This window comes from Nerophis lumbriciformis, linkage group LG18, assembly GCF_033978685.3.
Source record: "Nerophis lumbriciformis linkage group LG18, RoL_Nlum_v2.1, whole genome shotgun sequence".
NCBI lineage: Eukaryota > Metazoa > Chordata > Actinopteri > Syngnathiformes > Syngnathidae > Nerophis > Nerophis lumbriciformis.
Genome location: NC_084565.2, coordinates 36812501 through 36831898, shown reverse-complemented (window position 1 = coordinate 36831898; position 19398 = coordinate 36812501). Strand labels below are relative to the sequence as shown.

The following is a 19398-nucleotide window of genomic DNA, read 5'->3' as shown; positions in this document are numbered from 1 at the left end:
GTGTGTGTGTAAGCCTGCCGCGTGTCTCCATTCCGTGTCCGTGGACGTATGGATTCAATCGTGAAACACTGCTGACGTATTTTATTGATGTGAACAACTCTCCAGTGGTTGAGCCTGCAGGATCTCGCACCTTAGTCCCTGTTTTTTTCTCTCACTTTCACCTCACACATACAGCGAACTGCATCCGCTCTCAGTGGAACTAAACACCGGGCTCCAAGAAATGAGCCGAGGTGTTGCTGAGAAGTTTCCTTCCAACCATGTCGACAAGGAACGTTTTTTTGGGGGGGCAGGAGAAAGAGCTGCGATGGAAGGAAATGCAGATGGTGTGTTCATTTCTAAGGCTCACTAATCGCTCAAGATGGCGGGAAGCCGCTCCTGGCTGTGGCACTTAAATGTTAATATTTATGCAATGAGGGGACGAAGAATCCGGGCTGGAGCATCCAAGGCTGTCAGAAAGTGGGCAGGAAAGACAATGGCCTTGAGTTGGGGAGCAAAGATGTTAAATCTGATTGTATTTGGAGCAAAACCGAGCGAGCGTGCCCGGTGTTTTTCTTCTTGTCTACTTAGTGAAACATCAAACGAGGCAATTACCAGCGAGTCTTCACCCCGTGAACCCCACAGCTGCTCGAATCGTGCTTGCAAGGAAACCTGAACACCGTTTATAGACCTGTTTGTGTATTTGTGTTTGCTTTGTAATGAGCTGAACTCCTCTTGTTGGGTCAGGAAGAATCTGCCTTATTTCCCCCCCTTCCTCTTGTTTAAAACAACACCGCCGACAGATGGTCTCTGTCCTCATTTGGCTCGACGTGGCGAGGTCTTTGAACCGACGAGAATTCCCTAGCCAACTCACGCTTTGTCTTTCTGGCAGGAATGTACCTGTCCGACCTGACGTACGTCGACTCCGCCTACCCCTCTACGGGCAGCATCCTGGAGAACGAGCAGCGATCAAACCTGATGAATAACATTCTCAGAATCATATCGGACTTACAGAGATCCTGTACCTACGGTGAGTTTGGACTGTCGGGTATTTTTTCAACAATATGTTTATCATCGCGGTGGTAGACTTAAAGGGGAACATTATCACCAGACCTATGTAAGCGTCAATATATACCTTGATGTTGCAGAAAAAAGACCTTTTTTTTTTTTTTACCGATTTCCGAACTCTAAATGGGTGAATTTTGGCGAATTAAACGCCTTTCCAATATTCGCTCTCGGAGCGATGACGTCACAACGTGGCGTCACATCGGGAAGCAATCCGCCATTTTCTCAAACACCGAGTCAAATCAGCTCTGTTATTTTCCGTTTTTTCGACTGTTTTCCGTACCTTGGAGACATCATGCCTCGTCGGTGTGTTGTCGGAGGGTGTAACAACACGAACAGGGACAGATTCAAGTTGCACCAGTAGCCCAAAGATGCGGAAGTGGCAAGAAATTGGACGTTTGTTCCGCACACTTTACCGACGAAAGCTATGCTACGACAGAGATGGCAAGAATGTGTGGATATCCTGCAACACTCAAAGCAGATGCATTTCCAACGATAAAGTCAAAGAAATCTGCCGCCAGACCCCCATTGAATCTGCCGGAGTGTGTGAGCAATTCAGGGACAAAGGACCTCGCTAGCACGGCAAGCAATGGCGGCAGTTTGTTCCCGCAGACGAGCGAGCTAAACCCCCTATCGACCCTAGCTTCCCTGGCCTGCTGACATCAACTCCAAAACTGGACAGATCAGCTATCAGGAAAAGAGAGCGGATGAGGGTATGTCTACAGACTATATTAATTGATGAAAATTGGGCTGTCTGCACTCTTAAAGTGCATGTTGTTGCCAAATGTATTTCATATGCTGTAAACCTAGTTCATAGTTGTTAGTTTCCTTTAATGCCAAACAAACACATACCAATCGTTGGTTAGAAGGCGATCGCCGAATTCGTCCTCGCTTTCTCCCGTGTCGCTGGCTGTCGTGTCGTTTTCGTCGGTTTCGCTTGCATACGGTTCAAACCGATATGGTTCAATAGCTTCAGTTTCTTCTTCAATTTCGTTTTCACTACCTGCCTCCACACTACAACCATCTGTTTCAATACATTCGTAATCTGTTGAATCGCTTAAACCACTGAAATCCGAGTCTGAATCCGAGCTAATGTCGCTATAGCTTGCTGTTCTTTCCGCCATGTTTGTTTGTGTTGGCTTCACTATGTGACGTCACAGGAAAATGGACGGGTGTATATAACGATGGTTAAAATCAGGCACTTTGAAGCTTTTTTTAGGGATATTGCGTGATGGGTAAAATTTTGAAAAAAACTTCGAAAAATATAATAAGCCACTGGGAACTGATTTTTAATGGTTTTAACCATTCTGAAATTGTGATAATGTTTCCCTTTAAACTCCGTCCAAGAGACCTTGCTAAAGCTTGGGACCTTCTTATGTCCACAACCTGTCCAACTTTTTAAGTCCGTATCTACCATGTTCTTATGGCTAAATAAACCCGCTTAAGTCAGCAACCTAATTACCGTATTTTTCGGACTATAAGTCACAGTTTTTTTCAAAGTTTGGCCGGGGGTGCGACTTGTACTCAGGAGCGACTTATGTGTGAAATTATTAACACATTAGCGTAAAATATCAAATAATATTATTTATCTCATTCACGTAAGAGACTAGACGTATAAGATTTCATGGGATTTAGCGATTAGGAGTGACAGATTGTTTGGTAAACGTATAGCATGTTCTATATGTTATAGTTATTTGAATGACTCTTACCATAATATGTTACGTTAACATACCAGTTGGTTATTTATGCCTCATATAACGTACACTTATTCAGCCTGTTGTTCACTATTCTTTATTTATTTAAAATTGCCTTTCAAATGTCTATTCTTGGTGTTGGCTTTTATCAAATAAATTTCCCCAAAAAAATGCAACTTATACTCCAGTGCGACTTATATATGTTTTTTTTCTTCTTTATTATGCATTTTCGGCCGGTGCAAATTATACTCCGGAGCGACTTATACTCCGAAAGATACGGTACTATATTTTCCAGACTGCCCAGCGCACCGGGATATAAACTACACCCACTAGATTTGAAGGAAAACACATTTTCACATATATTGGCCGCAGACATATACGTTGTGAAATGAGTTATTTACACAGGAAAATTGGATAAATGTTTATTTACAAGTGTCTGTAACACGGCAGTAAAACGGCTGATCAAATAAAACAGAAGTCATTGTCATGGACCCACTAGCTGTGGAAGCTAACTATCCAATCAGGTAAACAGACTCAATAACTCCACGGCGACGTTTTGGTGAATTTACTAAGGAATTTGTGAAACTGAAACGATACAAACAGAATGCCATTATAAGGTAATAATACTAACACAGACAGTAAACGTGTCAGCATATTAGCTCCGAAAAGTTCATGTCTGGATTCAGAATTTCTTTACTATTATTAGGCAGGCATCGTAGTCAAGACGAACAACAAAATTAGCACAGAAGCTTTGTTGTATAGGAGTTTAAAATATTATATAAAAGCACAAAAAAAATAATAATATGCACAAATGAAGAAAAATCATGTTAACAAATAACAAATATTTTATCATCACCCAGTCTCTTAATGTCTCTTGACAAAGTCACAAGCAAATGTGCAAGCAATGGCTCGTTTTAATTTTGGTTTCAGTTATTTCAAGAAGGGCTGTCGACGTGAGACCGTCAGTCCAAGGGGCGTCGACTTAAACGGGTTCCAGCGTATTAGAAACCCAATGCGATGGTTGTGTTTGTGTTTCAGACATATCAGTGTTGCCTCATATCCAGAAGTATCTCAACTCAGTCCGCTACATCGAGGAGCTTCAGAAGTTTGTGGAGGACGACAACTACAAGTAGGTCTTCTGCCATTGTTTACACCAGAGGTTCTTAACCCTTTTTTGACCCCAACTTTTCCCCGACAGAGGCTTCCCTGGGCAAACTCAATTATTAACACTGAATTAGTCATCTTACTCTTGATTTTAATCTTATTCAGTAGTTGTATCTAACATATGCACAGTTTGCAACTTTGTCAAATGATATGAAACCATGTGGTAATCACAAAGGATATTATATATTTAACACATAAACCTGGGCGGAATAGAGGACCTCCTATTGGCTCCTCTGTAAGTGGACTTTTATTTACGTTTATTTATGAGTTAGATTGCATTAATAGAAAAAATACACCCGCTGTCATGTTTTCATGATGATTGTGAACTAGGGCTGGGCGATATATCGATATTCTCGATATATCGCGGGTTTGTCTCTGTGCGATATAGAAAATGACTATATCGTGATATTCGAGTATACATTCTCACGCAGTTGCTTTAAGCTGCGGGCATTACACTACAGGCGTTTCCCACTCTTTCTTGTCTCTCCTTCTCACAGAGACGTAAACCAAGTGCACCTTCTTACATACGTCACGTGTGCAACGTCACACGCTCCCGCGGAGCAGAGAGGTAGCGACATGGTAACGTTAGCTGTGATGCTAACGGTGAGGTGCGGGTGGTAATACGAGAAAGAGAAGGTGCGAATCTAGTAACAAATGGAGGAAGAATTAATTCCCAAGAAAAACAGCACGGGATCCATCGTCCGGCGGTGGTTTGGCTTCTATTGCATACTTGCCAACCTTGAGACCTCCGATTTCGGGAGGTGGGGGGGTGGGGGGAGGGGGTGTGGTTAAGAAGGGAGTATATTTACAGCTAGGATTCACCAAGTCAAGTATTTCATATATATATATATATATATATATATATATATATATATATATATATGTATATATATATAAATAAATAAATACTTGAATTTCAGTGTTTATTTATTTACACATATACACACACATAACACTCATCTACTCATTGTTGAGTTAAGGGTTGAATTGTCCATCCTTGTTCTATTTGTCACTATTTTTCTAACCATGCTGAACACCCTCTCTGATGATGCATTGCTGTGTGGCACGCAAAAAGTGCTTTCATCAAATGCACTAGATGGCAGTATTCTCCTGCTTAAGAGTGTCACAACATTGCTGTTTACGGCAGACGAACTGCTTTACAGTAGACAAAAAACGTGACCGCTGTTGTTGTGTGTTGTTACCTCACTGGGAGGACGTTAATGAAACTGCCTAACAATAAACCCACATAAGAAACCAAGAACTCACCCTCGATCATTCTACAGTTATAACGTCATTGGGCAGGTACGCTGTTTATATTGTGTGCCTGAATTTCGGGAGATTTTCGGGAGGAAATTTGTCCCGGGAGGTTTTCGGGAGAGGCGCTGAATTTCGGGAGTCTCCCGGAAAATCCAGGAGGGTTGGCAAGTATGTTCTATTGGGAATATGTTCAACATTTATGCGGCAAAAGCGTTGCTACAAAAAGTAGCAGCACTGCTCATTTGTAGCATCATTTGAAAAGAGAATGAAGAGTGCTTGAAACTCCGCATGTCAACATCTCCGGCCGGTGCCACACCAACAAAATGACGAAGCAACTATTTCCACATCAACACCGTATAAAAAAAAAACAGAGTCAACAACAGAAGGAGATGACATCCGCAGGAACCTACCACATAGCGAAGGACATACACTATTTGATTTCCTATTATGCAGCTCATTTTTATTTGACAGTTATTGAAATATCTTGTGTGACATCATGCACAAAAGTGCACTTTATTTGTTTTTAACTATTGTAGTGGCGTTCTGTACAAAAAGTGCACTTTAATTTAGTGTTGTTTTGATGTCATCTTAGTGACATCATGCACAAAAGTGCACTAATAGCTTGTGTTAAAATGTCTCTAACAATCTTGCACTTTCTGTTTTGAAATGACATGAATGTTTGTGCCACTGCTTAATAACTGTTTAATAAATACACTGATTTAGTTGTGATTTCCCTCTCTGCATGAAAGTTTAAAAGTAATATATATTAATGCAGTATGAAGAAAAATGTTTTAATGTAGACACATAGAATCATCATACTACTGTGATTATATGCATCAAGTGTTCATTCAAGGCTAAGGCAAAATATCCAGATATATATCGTGTAGCGTGACATGGCCTAAAAATATAGAGATATTAATAAAAGGCCATATCGTCCAGCCCCATTGTGAGCGATAGGCAAATGTCCAAAAAAAAGTGCAGTTCCCCTTTAAGAAACTTAAGCTCCAGACTTCTGTTTGTTTGATATTGTCATTAATGCCACAAGTGGTGGAAAAGTGTATTACAGCGGAGTACTGCTGCGGCCCTTACAGACCACAGCTGAGAAACGTATAATTTTTTGGCGGCGCTCTTGGTTAAGAAACACTGGTCTACACCACATACGTCAAAGTGTTTTGAAGCAACAATTGTGTTTTGAGCAGGTTATCGCAGAGGATCGAGCCTGGCACCAGCACGCCACGGGCAAACGCCTCCAAAGAGGATCTAGCCGGTGAGTGACCTCATCACCTCAAGTGCAGATGACATTTTCTGCACTTGTTGTATTCCGGTGCTTTAATACATCACGTCATCCCGCAGGACAAGAGGCGTCGCCGTCTCCTCTCTGCGGCCGTAAATGCTCGGTGGCGGCCGAAGCCTCTAAAGTCCCGGCCACGCCTCCCTCGCCGAGGAACCTGCTGCCCTACGGACACAGGAAGTGTCACAGTCTGGGATACAAGTTAGTCTTCTACTTCACGGCATCTTGTTACTGCCACAGATATTCACCCCCTCCTTTTTCTTCCTCTCTCTTCGGGGTTCTGCCACTGCTGGGCTCAAGTAGTTTCATCCATAAGATGAATACCGTGGAGTTCAAAAGCGCCACCTTCCCCAACGCCGGTTCGCGCCACCTGCTGGACGACAGCGTGATGGAGAGCAACAGTCCCACCAGGGGCCAAGCGGAGAGCTCCACTCTGTCCAGCGGCATTTCACTTGGTAAGAAGTGACGGCACGCTTTGTCGCCTCAGTCGCGCCTTGCTGATCAAAGTTTTTCCTTTGGACTCAGGGAGCAGCGAGGGCTCGGAGCTCAGCGAGGAGGTGTCGTGGCCTGCTTTTGAGAGGTAACATCAACATGATCACCAGCCCTTTTTTTTTTAGTCCATCACATCCATGATCAAGATGATACAAAACCCAAAACCAGTGAAGTTGGCACGTTCGTAAATAAAAACAGAATTCAATGATTTGCAAATCCTTTTCAACTTATATTCGATTGAATAGACTGCAAAGACAAGAGATTTAATGTTCTAACTGACAAACTTTTTTTTTTTTTTGCAAATAGTCATTAACTTAGAATTTAATGGCAGCATAACACATTGCAAAAAAAGTTGGCAGAGGGGCATTTTTACCACTGTGTTACATGGCCTTTCCTTTTAACAACTCTCAGTAAACGTTTGGGAACTGAGGAGACACAATTTTGGAAGTTTTTCAGGTGGAATTCTTTCCCATTCTTGCTTGATGTACAGCTTAAGTTGTTCAACAGTCCGGGATCTACGTTGTCATATTATACACTTCATAATGCGCCACACATTTTCAATGGGAGACAGGTCTAGACTACAGGCAGGCCGCACTCTTTTACTATGAAGCCACGCTGTAGTAACACGTGGCTTGGCATTGTCTTGCTGAAATAAGCAGGGGCGTCCATGATAACGTTGCTTGGATGGCAACATATGTTGCTCCAAAACCTGTATGTACCTTTCAGCATTAATGGTGCCTTCACAGGTGTGTAAGTTACCCATGCCTTGGGCACTAATATACCCCCATACCATCACACATGCTGGCTTTTCAACTCTGCGCCTAGAACAATCCGGGTGGTTTTTTTTCCTCTTTGGTCCGAAGGACACAAAGTCCACAGTTTCCTAAAACAATTTGAAATGACCACAGAACACTTTTCCACTTTGCATCAGTCCATCTTAGAGGAGCTCGGGCTCAGCGAAGCCGGCGGCGTTTCTGGGTGTTGTTGATAAATGGCTTTCGCTTTGCATAGTAGAGTTGCACTTAAAGGTGTAGCGGCGAACTGTAGTTACTGACAGTGGTTTTCTGAAGTGTTCCTGAGCCCATGTGGTGATATCCTTTACACACTGATGTCGCTTGTTGATGCAGTACCGGCTGAGGGATCGAAGGTCACGGGCATTCAATGTTGGTTTTCAGTCTTGCCGCTTACGTGCAGTGATTTCTCCAGATTCTCTGAACCTTTTGATGATATTACGGACCGCAGATGGTGATATCCCTAAATTCCTTGCAATAGCTAGTTGAGAAATGTTGTTCTTAAACTGTTGGACAATTTGCTCACGCATTTGTTCACAAAGTGGTGACCCTCGCCCCGTCCTTGTTTGTGAATGACTGATCATTTCATGGAATCTACTTTTATACCCAATCATGGCACCGACCTGTTCCCAATTAGCCTGTTCGCCTGTGGGATGTTCCAAATAAGTGTTTGATGAGCATTCCTCAACTTACTCAGTCTTTTTTGCCACTTGTGCCAGCTTTTTTTTACACGTTGCAGGCATCAAATTCCAAATGTGCTAATATTTGGAAAAAGTAACAACGGTTTTCAGTTCGAACATTAAGTATCTTGTCTTTGCAGTCTATTCAATTGAATATAGGTTGACAAGGAGTTGCAAATCATTGTATTCTGTTTTTATTTACCATTTACACAACGTGACAACTTCACTGCTTTTGGGTTTTGAAGCATATCGTCATCCATGATGTGAGTGGTTCAAAGCTCGGACTTTGCTGCAGCTTGCTTCTCCAAGGACGCCGCGCTTCATTCCTCCAACTGCCTGGAATGTATTAAAAGCTTCAAATCATTTCAGTCCCCTTGCCAGTAACCTCCTCGGCGCCAGCAAGTATCTAGTGTCACTACTCCGAAAGGCCACCTGTCGCAATAACACATCAGCGCTGCCTCTCTAACAAGATGGCCCCGCTCTTCCACCTTGCACTAGCAAGGGAAAACAGCAGCAGCACAGCCTTAACAGTGTTCCCCGCCGCCTATACCCTGTCCTATCTTATCCTATTCTGAACAGGACTCGGTTCTATCACTCTCTGGGCCCAGTGACCCGTGTGGCCCGCATCCCCTACAGAGGAGTCCTGAGGCCCAGCAGGTATACGCACCCCGACCGGAACAAACCTGAACCAAGCCCTCTCTTATCCTCACTTGGTGCCCTTCAGACCCTGCAGGGGGGATGCTATGTGCTCGCTCCCCAAATGTGTGTATGAGTGTGTGTGTGTGTGTGTGTGTTGAAAGCTGGGATCATCTTCTGGTGTGTGTGAGGGTGACATCACAATCAGGTGAAGGGGATCATGATTTTCTATTTGGTTGCATTCATGACTCTATAATCTGCCTTTTGCTTTCCTCACTTTCTTGCATGTTCTTACACACACACACACACACACATTCTTGTATTTTCTACCTTCTTGAAACCTCTGAAAAATGCCTACCTCTTTAGGACCACCCTTTCTAGATATATAAAGATTTGTATTAACATTAATGATGTATACAAACTATGCAAATATAAAAAAGTTAAGCTTTTTTTGTTTGTTTGTAATTGGTTTTTAATCTGTATTACTTACTTCAAGTTATTACAGTATGTCTCTTTATACATATATAAATATATATATATATATATATATTTTTTTTTTTTTTTTTTTTTTTTTTTTTTAATTATTATTATCATTATTTATTTATTTTTTTGGCCAAAGGGGGTGCATTTCAATTTCTTACACACACTTGTTATTACATATGTTGGCAAGAGGGGGAGCACTTCAAATTTTTACACACACTTGTTATTTCATATGTTGACCAGAGGGGGCGCACTTTTAAAGCCAACACATAGTCAATTTGAAAAATCCCTCCTTTTTGGGACCACCTTAATTTTGATAGATTTCACCACCAGGTGTGCAAATGAGACATTTTCTATTAGATGCAATGGTTTTCCGTATTGAAGCCATGATTTATGTCCTAACCTCATATGGAAGGTACTTTTCCTCGTTGATGTCTCAAGAAGGGTAAAATTACAAGAACAAACTCACACACAATCTTCTTGTTTCGATTGGGGTTCGACAACTCGACAACACTTTGATTAAACATCATGAAAGGAATGGCCCGGAACTGTATTTAATCATTTATTAGTTTGAGTTGCATACTTCTGAATACTTATGAGGAAATTAGTTGGTAGAAGCTGCAAAACAAAAAGCATTCTAACTCGTAAATAAAAGCTAGCAAAAGTCAGCTAACAATGGAGATATTGGGATTTGATCTATTCCACCTATAAAAAAATATTTTATTTACACACTGTAAGTATATATGTAATGTAGTAACAGGCCCATTCATAATAACATGTAATATTTACTTATTTTGCTCATTTTAAGCATATGGCGGAACATTAACTTCACAGACGCATCATATTATTTGGTTTTGCCTTCAACAACAATAACAACTAGTAATCATGGCAGACTTAATGAGAGACGACTACTTTAGGACAAGTGATAATCCAGAAACTTTTTTTTTTTTTTTGAGCCTGAATATAAGGAGGATGAACTACAAGTTTTAGAAGCTGAGTAGTAATCAGATCCAAACAAGTAGCAGTCTTGCTAAGTGCTAAACAAGAAATACCAACTATGAACATAATAAGATAATCACTTACTGTACAATGTCTGCTCTCACTGGAATGCCAACTTTAGATGAAGAATTAATTATATACTATAAAGAAGAAAAAAAGTTAAAGTTGACCCAACTTCTCGGTTTTTAGCCAGGACCTTCTACTACACAGGTAGGACGCATGATTTACAGTATATTCTAGAATGAACTTTTACCAACTAAGAGGCGATGCAGCAGCTCGTCGGCTCATTATGTCAATAGCTGCATAAGCTAGTTACCTCTCTGTGATCACGGTGCCGCTAAAAGTAGTTCCTCGGCGTTGGCGCCTATAATGACAATATTTTTTCTTATTCAGGTCACGAAATGTAAATGGAGAATTGTTGGCGGTTTTTGGATGTTTTTAGAGGGCGTTATGGGCACAATAGATTACTCCCATTAGCTGCATTGTTAGCCACCTCACACTTGCTGTATATTATGGATTAGAATGTATAAAAATGACAGATAAAATGTGTTTTCTAATTAATACAACGGGCTATTTTTCAGAGAGAGAAAAAATTTACAAAATATTTTTTTTAGGGATGTCCGATAATATCGGCCGATAAATGCTTTAAAATGTTATATCGGAAATTATCGGTATCGGTTTCAAAATTATCGGTATCGGTTTCAAAAAGTAAAATGTATGACTTTTTAAAACGCCGCTGTGTACACGGACGAAGGGAGAAGGACAGAGCGCCAATAAACCTTAAAGGCACTTCCTTTGCATGCCTGCCCAGTCACATAATATCTACGGCTTTTCACACACACAAGTGAATGCAAAGCATACTTGGTCAACAGCCATACAGGTCACACTGAGGGTGGCCGTATAAACAACTTTAACACTGTTACAGATATGCGCCACACTGTGAACCCACACCAAACAAGAATGACAAACACATTTCGGGAGAACATCCGCACCGTAACACAACATAAACACGACAGAACAAATACCCAGAACCCCTTGCAGCACTAACTCTTCCGGGACGCTACAATATACACCCCAGTCCCGCCCACCTCAACCTCCTCATAGTCTCTCTCAGGGAGACCATGTCCCAAATTCCAAGCTGTTGTTTTGAGGCATGTTAAAAAAAAAAAATGCACTTTGTGACTTCAATAATAAATATGGCAGTGCCATAGTGGCATTTTTTTCCATAACTTGAGTTGATTTATTTTGGAAAACCTTGTTACATTGTTTATTCATCCAACAAAATTAGGCATAATAATGTGTTAATTCCACGATGGTATCGGTTGGTATCAAAATCGGTAATTAAGAGTTGGACAATATCGGATATTGTCAAAAAAGCCATTATCGGACATCTCATTTTTTTGGACCAAGAATCTTAGTGAATTTGAACGGTCACAAAAATGTTGAATGGTAACTATCCCGAGGTCAACTGTACACTGTGACTGCACTTGCCAGCCTGACAGATGTCATATATCGCATACAACAACGGGACAGGACACAAATGTTAGCATAGCTATGTGAGCTACATGCTAACGTAAGAAATTTTACCGGCAACATTATGCTAGGTTAGCCTATTTGCGAAAGGAAAGAAGATGCAACGTACAATTCCCACTTCTGTAATTGACAAACGATAGGGTTGATTTCAAGACGTGTAGCGAGGCCTGATTTTGCTTTTACAGACGCGCGACTGGGCTTCCTCCTCTCTTTCCACCAGGCTTTAGTAGACTCCCAATCTGCACACCAACCTTTTTTTTTACGCCCCTGCTCTCCTCTCGCTGCTCCACCAGACATGCGCCATTGCAGTTTGATGGAGCGAGCAGAGCGTCGTAAGGTAGCCTTGCAGATTGCGTCTCCTCGCTTATAGCTCATCTCCACTTGTACCCGGACGTATGCGTGGTTGTGTGCATGCGCTTATGTTGCTGAGGTTGCAGGTTCCTGCGTGCGTGCGTCTCGAGTGACGTCTCGTTTTTGTCCTCATTGTAGCTCAGCAGAGTCGGAGGAGCTGGCGGTTCACTTGTATCCCGGGGCGGTCACGGTCCAAGGCGTGCTGAGGCGGAAAACCGTACTCAAGGAGGGCAAGAAGCCAACGGTGAGAACACACACCGATGATTATTTGTGACCTTGCATTTTATTTTCACTGCTTTTTGGGTCTCTTGTGGCGCCGAGGCCTGTTTCTGTTATGGCTGGAAACCAACCTGGAGGTCTGTGGGTGTTTATGATAATGCGAAGGGGGAAAAAAGGAATGTGATTAATGAGGTTATTTGACAAAGCAACTAAGTTGCTATTGTTAATCAGGCCAATTCAGCCGCTCCCCATCAAGCATATTAATTAGCAAGGTCACTGACTGCATGACGTCTTCTCTACCTAGTGTGTCTTCATTCAACAGCCTTCGTGTACACGCACACAAAACTGTAGAAAAAAATAAAAAAGGTCCCAAATCAGATTCAAATAGAATTGAGGTGCTACAGACTCAACTTAAAAAGGTGTTTTGTTTAGATCAGGGGTGCTCACACTTTTTCTGCAGGCGAGCTACTTTTCAATTGATCAAGTATTGGGGATCTACCTCATTCATATATATAATTTATATTTACTTATTTATGAAATATATGTTTTTGTTAACAAGTTAAAGGTGTTTAATGATAATGCAAGCATGTTTAACACATATAGTTAATATTGTTAATAAATTAAAGGTGTTTAATGATAATACAAGTAAGTTTAACACATATAGTTAATATTGTTAACAAGTTAAAGGTGTTTAAAGATAATGCAAGCATGTTTAATACATATAGTTAATATTGTTAACAAGTTAAAGGTGTTTAAAGATAATACAAGCATGTTTAACACATATAGTTAATATTGTTAACAAGTTAAAGGTGTTTAAAGATAATACAAGCATGTTTAACACATATAGTTAATATTGTTAACAAGTTAAGGTGTTTAAAGATAATACAAGCATGTTTAACACATATAGATTCCTTTCTTTCATGAAGACAAGAATATAAGTTGGTGTATTACCTGATTCTGATGACTTTTGCATTGATTGGAATCAGACAGTAGTGCTAAAAACGTCCGCATTTTCGAATGGAGGAGAAAAAAAGTCCTCCTTTCTGTCCAATACCACATGAAAGTGGTTGGTTTTTGGCATCTTAATTTGTCCAGCTTCCGTACTCCTTTGTATACACTTTACAAGAAATACATTGTCGGCAAACTCCGTAGCTTGCTAGCTTGTGCACGCCAGCTTTCTGAGACTCGTTTTGTTAGCGCAACTGTGCAGTCGGTCTTTGGAGTTTTGACGACAGGTACAGCGCCAGAGTCCGTTGAAATAAAGTGTTTCTCGCCTTCCAGTCGGTAATTTTAATGAGCTGGCAGCAGCCAGCGTCATCTCAGAAGACCCTCTGGTGCCGTGAATGTCAATCAAGTGACGAAAGTGACGTCATAGTGAAGATTTATGATCGCTCATTTTTAGGACTATTTTTTTAATGCCTGACTGGTGATCGACTGACACACCCTCCGAGATCGACCGGTAGCTCGCGATCGACGTAATGAGCACCCCTGGTTTAGATGGTCCCATGATCCTTGTGCAATATTGACACAATGATTGGACAGACTAAAATATTCAGGAACTGTTACCTGACATCTTTATAGACGAGCTTGGGTCAACCCAGCTTATATTGCCAAAAGTATTTGGCCACCTGCCGTGACTCACGTATGAACTTGAAGTGCCATCCCATTCCTAACCCATAGGGTTCAATATGATGTCATAGATGTTGTTTTGAATATGCTTGTACGCTACACTTGGGTACTCATGCGATATCCTAAAGGTTGGCAGGTTTGGGAATGTTTGTCATGATGGATTATTTTCGGGATGCCACTGATCAGCAGTGAATTCAGCAATTCTGAAATAAAATCATGTCTTCATGAGATCAACAATGTACTGAAGCCCAGAACACTCTACGCATTTCCCCAGTTTTAGTTTAGAGATAAGGAAAGATTGGCCTGGCCCACTAGGATCCCTCTTTATGTTTGTGAACTTTATAGTCTATACCAGTGATCCTCAACAGGCGGACCGCGGTCCATGTCCGGACCCAGCGACGTGTCCGTCCGGACCCAGCACGAATTATAGTAAAAAATAAAAAATAAATGTTTTTTATTTTTATTTATTATTATAATTATAATTATAATAAAAAAATATAATAATTGTATTTATCTTTGAGTTATCGCTAGCGCAAGTCAATGTTCTTTGTTGTTTTTAGTCAAATATCTCCACGTTTCGTTTACACTTCTCCGTGTCTCACTCACTCCGTCTCTCTCTCTCTCGCTCTCTCTCTCTCAGAGAGAGAAAGAGAGAGAGACGGAGTGAGCGCGAGAGAACGCCACTCTGATTGGGTTGTCATCTCTATCACAACGACGCGCTGATAGGCTGTTACCACCTGGGTCATACACATGTGCACAGTGCATGGAACCTTTCGCTGCAGGCACACAGTTGTCTCGTATCGCTACTTCGCTAACTGTTCACTCGTCAGTCACTGAATGTGAATCAAATCACAATGGCATGCTCCAAGTTGGCTCAGGCTGGTAAAAGAAAGGTGGACAGGGAAAACAGACGTTTCAAGGAAGAATGGACAGAGCAATATGTTTTCATCCTACCTACTGCAAGTACCAGACCAACGTGTCTAATATGCAACAGTGCTGTTGCTCTGGTGAAAAGTGAAAATCTGAAACGTCACTATCTGAAAGAGCACCGGGAATTTGAAGAGACATTTCCTCATGATTCGGAGCTAAGAAAAAAAGAAATAATGAGGCTGAAAAAGTCATATGAACCATCAAGCAAGATTTTTGTTAAATCTATGACACAACAACAAATAGCAACAGAGTGCTCACTCAGAGTGATGGGTTTTGGGTTATTTATTTTTGTTTCAAAGAAAATCTTTCATGTATTTTATTGGATATTTATTTTATTTTTGTTAATTTTTAAGAAAATGTTAAACTACTACCTACCTCCTGCTACTATATAAGCTTGACCGATAATAAACGGACCCAGCCTGTTTCAAAAAAACATTTGTGGACCTTCAAGATTTGTACTTGAGGACCCCTGGTCTATACATTTAGAGTGATGTGATAATCAAACACTCCAGAAGTCTAGAATGAAAGAGTATATAAGAGAATTGACAGAGTGTGTACCTTCAGTGCTGAATGATGAGCAGAGGCAGAGTTTGGAGTGTTTTCTTTAGCTTGCTTTCCATTTTTATGTGCTCACTGTCCACTGTGTCTAGGAACTTGGAAAATGCTTTCGTGCCATTTGCCGTTTGACGCCTGCTATCATGCTAATTAGCTGCCTGAAAGCGGGTGACTCCACTGTAGAAATAGCCTGCATGTCTTCTAGCACATACGCTGCAATGGCTCTATCAATGTTGTCCTGGCTAGCAGTCCATCCGTTAAATTATTATTATTATGTTAGATCCACTATGGACTGGACTCTCACACTATTATGTTAGATCCACTATGGACTGGACTCTCACACTATTATGTTAGATCCACTATGGACTGGACTCTCACAATATTATGTTAGATCCACTATGGACTGGACTCTCGCACTATTATGTTAGATCCACTATGGACTGGACTCTCACACTATTATGTTATATCCACTATGGACTGGACTCTCACACTATTATGTTAGATCCACTATGGACTTGACTATCACACTATTATGTTAGATCCACTATGGACTGGACTCTCACACTATTATGTTAGATTCACTATGGACTGGACTCTCACTATTATGTTAGAACCATTATAGACTGAACTCTCACACTATTATGTTAGATCCACTATGGACTGGACTCTCACACTATTATGTTAGATCCACTATGGACTGGACTCTCACACTATTATGTTCGATTCACTATGGACTGGACTCTCACTATTATGTTAGAACCACTATAGACTGGACTCTCACACTATTATGTTAGACGCACTATGGACTGGACTCTCACACTATTATGTTAGATCCACTATGGACTGGACTCTCACACTATTATGTTAGATCCGCTATGGACTGGACTCTCACACTATTATGTTAGATCCACTATGGACTGGACTCTCACACTATTATGTTAGATCCACTATGGACTGGACTCTCACAATATTATGTTAGATCCACTATGGACTGGACTCTCACAATATTATGTTAGATCCACTATGGACTGGACTCTCACACTATTATGTTAGATCCACTATGGACTGGACTCTCACACTATTATGTTAGATCCACTGTGGACTGGACTATCACACTATTATGTTAGATCCACTATGGACTGGACTCTCACTATTATGTTATATCCACTATGGACTGGACTCTCACACTATTATGTTAGATCCACTATGGACTGGACTCTCACACTATTATGTTAGATCCACTATGGACTGGACTCCCACACTATTATGTTAGATCCACTATGGACTGGACTCTCACACTATTATGTTAGATCCACTATGGACTGGACTCTGACTATTATGTTAGATCCACTATGGACTGGACTATCACACTATTATGTTAGATCCACTATGGACTGGACTCTCACTATTATGTTATATCCACTATGGACGGGACTCTCACACTATTATGTTAGATCCACTATGGACGGGACTCTCACAATATTATGTTAGATCCACTATGGACTGAACTCTCACACTATTATGTTAGATCCACTATGGACTGGACTCTCACACTATTATGTTAGATCCACTATGGACTGGACTCTCACACTATTATGTTAGATCCACTATGGACTGGACTCTCACAATATTATGTTAGATCCACTATGGACTGGACTCTCACTATTATGTTAGATCCGCTATGGACTGGACTCTCACACTATTATGTTAGATCCACTATGGACTGGACTCCCACTATTATGTTAGATCCACTATGGACTGGACTCTCACACTATTATGTTAGATCCACTATGGACTGGACTCTCACTATTATGTTCGATTCACTATGGACTGGACTCTCACACTATTATGTTAGATCCACTATGGACTGGACTCTCACACTATTATGTTAGATCCACTATGGACTGGACTCTCACACTATTATGTTCGATTCACTATGGACTGGACTCTCACACTATTATGTTAGATCCACTATGGACTGGACTCTTACACTATTATGTTAGATCCACTATGGACTGGACTCTCACACTATTATGTTCGATTCACTATGGACTGGACTCTCACACTATTATGTTAGATCCACTCTGGACTGGACCCTCACACTATTATGTTAGATCCACTATGGACTGGACTCTCACACTATTATGTTAGATCCACTATGGACTGGACTCTCACACTATTATGTTAGATCCACTATGGACTGGACTCTCACACTATTATGTTAGATCCACTATGGACTGGACTCTCACACTATTATGTTAGATCCACTATGGACTGGACTCTCACACTATTATGTTAGATCCACTCTGGACTGGACTCTCACACTATTATGTTAGATCCACTATGGACTGGACTCTCACACTATTATGTTAGATCCACTATGGACTGGACTCTCACACTATTATGTTAGATCCACTATGGACTGGACTATCACACTATTATATTAGATCCACTATGGACTGGACTCTAACTATTATGTTATATCCACTATGGACTGGACTCTCACAATAATGTTAGATCCACTATGGACTGGACTCTCACACTATTATGCTAGATCCACTATGGACTGGACTCTCACAATATTATGTTATATCCACTATGGACTGGACTCTCACACTATTATGTTAGATACACTATGGACTGGACTCTCACACTATTATGTTAGATCCACTATGGACTGGACTCTTACACTATTATGTTAGATCCACTATGGACTGGACTCTTACACTATTATGCTAGATCCACTATGGACTGGACTCTCACACTATTATGTTATATCCACTATGGACTGGACTCTTACACTATTATGCTAGATCCACTATGGACTGGACTCTCACACTATTATGCTAGATCCACTATGGACTGGACTCTCACAATATTATGTTAGATCCACTATGGACTGGACTCTTACACTATTATGCTAGATCCACTATGAACTGGACTCTCACACTATTATGCTAGATCCACTATGGACTGGACTCTCACACTATTATGCTAGATCCACTATGGACTAGACTCTCACACTATTATGCTAGATCCACTATGAACTGGACTCTCACACTATTATGTTATATCCACTATGGACTGGACTCTTACACTATTATGCTAGATCCACTATGGACTGGACTCTCACACTATTATGCTAGATCCACTATGGACTGGACTCTCACAATATTATGTTATATCCACTATGGACTGGACTCTCACACTATTATGTTATATCCACTATGGACTGGACTCTCACACTATTATGTTATATCCACTATGGACTGGACTCTCACAATATTATGTTAGATCCACTATGGACTGGACTCTTACACTATTATGCTAGATCCACTATGGACTGGACTCTCACACTATTATGCTAGATCCACTATGGACTGGACTCTCACAATATTATGTTATATCCACTATGGACTGGACTCTCACACTATTATGTTATATCCACTATGGACTGGACTCTCACACTATTATGTTATATCCACTATGGACTGGACTCTCACACTATTATGTTAGATCCACTATGGACTGGACTCTCACACTATTATGCTAGATCCACTATGGACTGGACTCTCACACTATTATGTTATATCCACTATGGACTGGACTCTCACACTATTATGTTAGATCCACTATGGACTGGACTCTCACACTAT

The 19398-nt window shown here is 40.9% G+C and overlaps 1 protein-coding gene across 4 annotated transcripts in view; it reads left to right on the top strand.

Moving 5' to 3' along the window:
• Window positions 1-19398, top strand: part of ralgps2 (Ral GEF with PH domain and SH3 binding motif 2) — a 158121-nt gene that overhangs the window by 131412 nt on the left and 7311 nt on the right. Inside the window, exons 10-17 of one of the 4 annotated variants that reach the window (XM_061978272.2) lie at window positions 869-1006; window positions 3774-3864; window positions 6356-6423; window positions 6510-6648; window positions 6751-6902; window positions 6973-7027; window positions 8990-9067; window positions 12548-12653. In XM_061978272.2, the coding sequence (XP_061834256.1) occupies window positions 869-1006; window positions 3774-3864; window positions 6356-6423; window positions 6510-6648; window positions 6751-6902; window positions 6973-7027; window positions 8990-9067; window positions 12548-12653 (827 nt within the window). Of the gene's footprint in view, window positions 1-868; window positions 1007-3773; window positions 3865-6355; window positions 6424-6509; window positions 6649-6747; window positions 6903-6972; window positions 7028-8989; window positions 9068-12547; window positions 12654-19398 lie in introns of all 4 variants that reach the window. The other 3 variants (XM_061978271.2, XM_061978275.2, XM_061978274.2) reach the window with 3 other exon arrangements.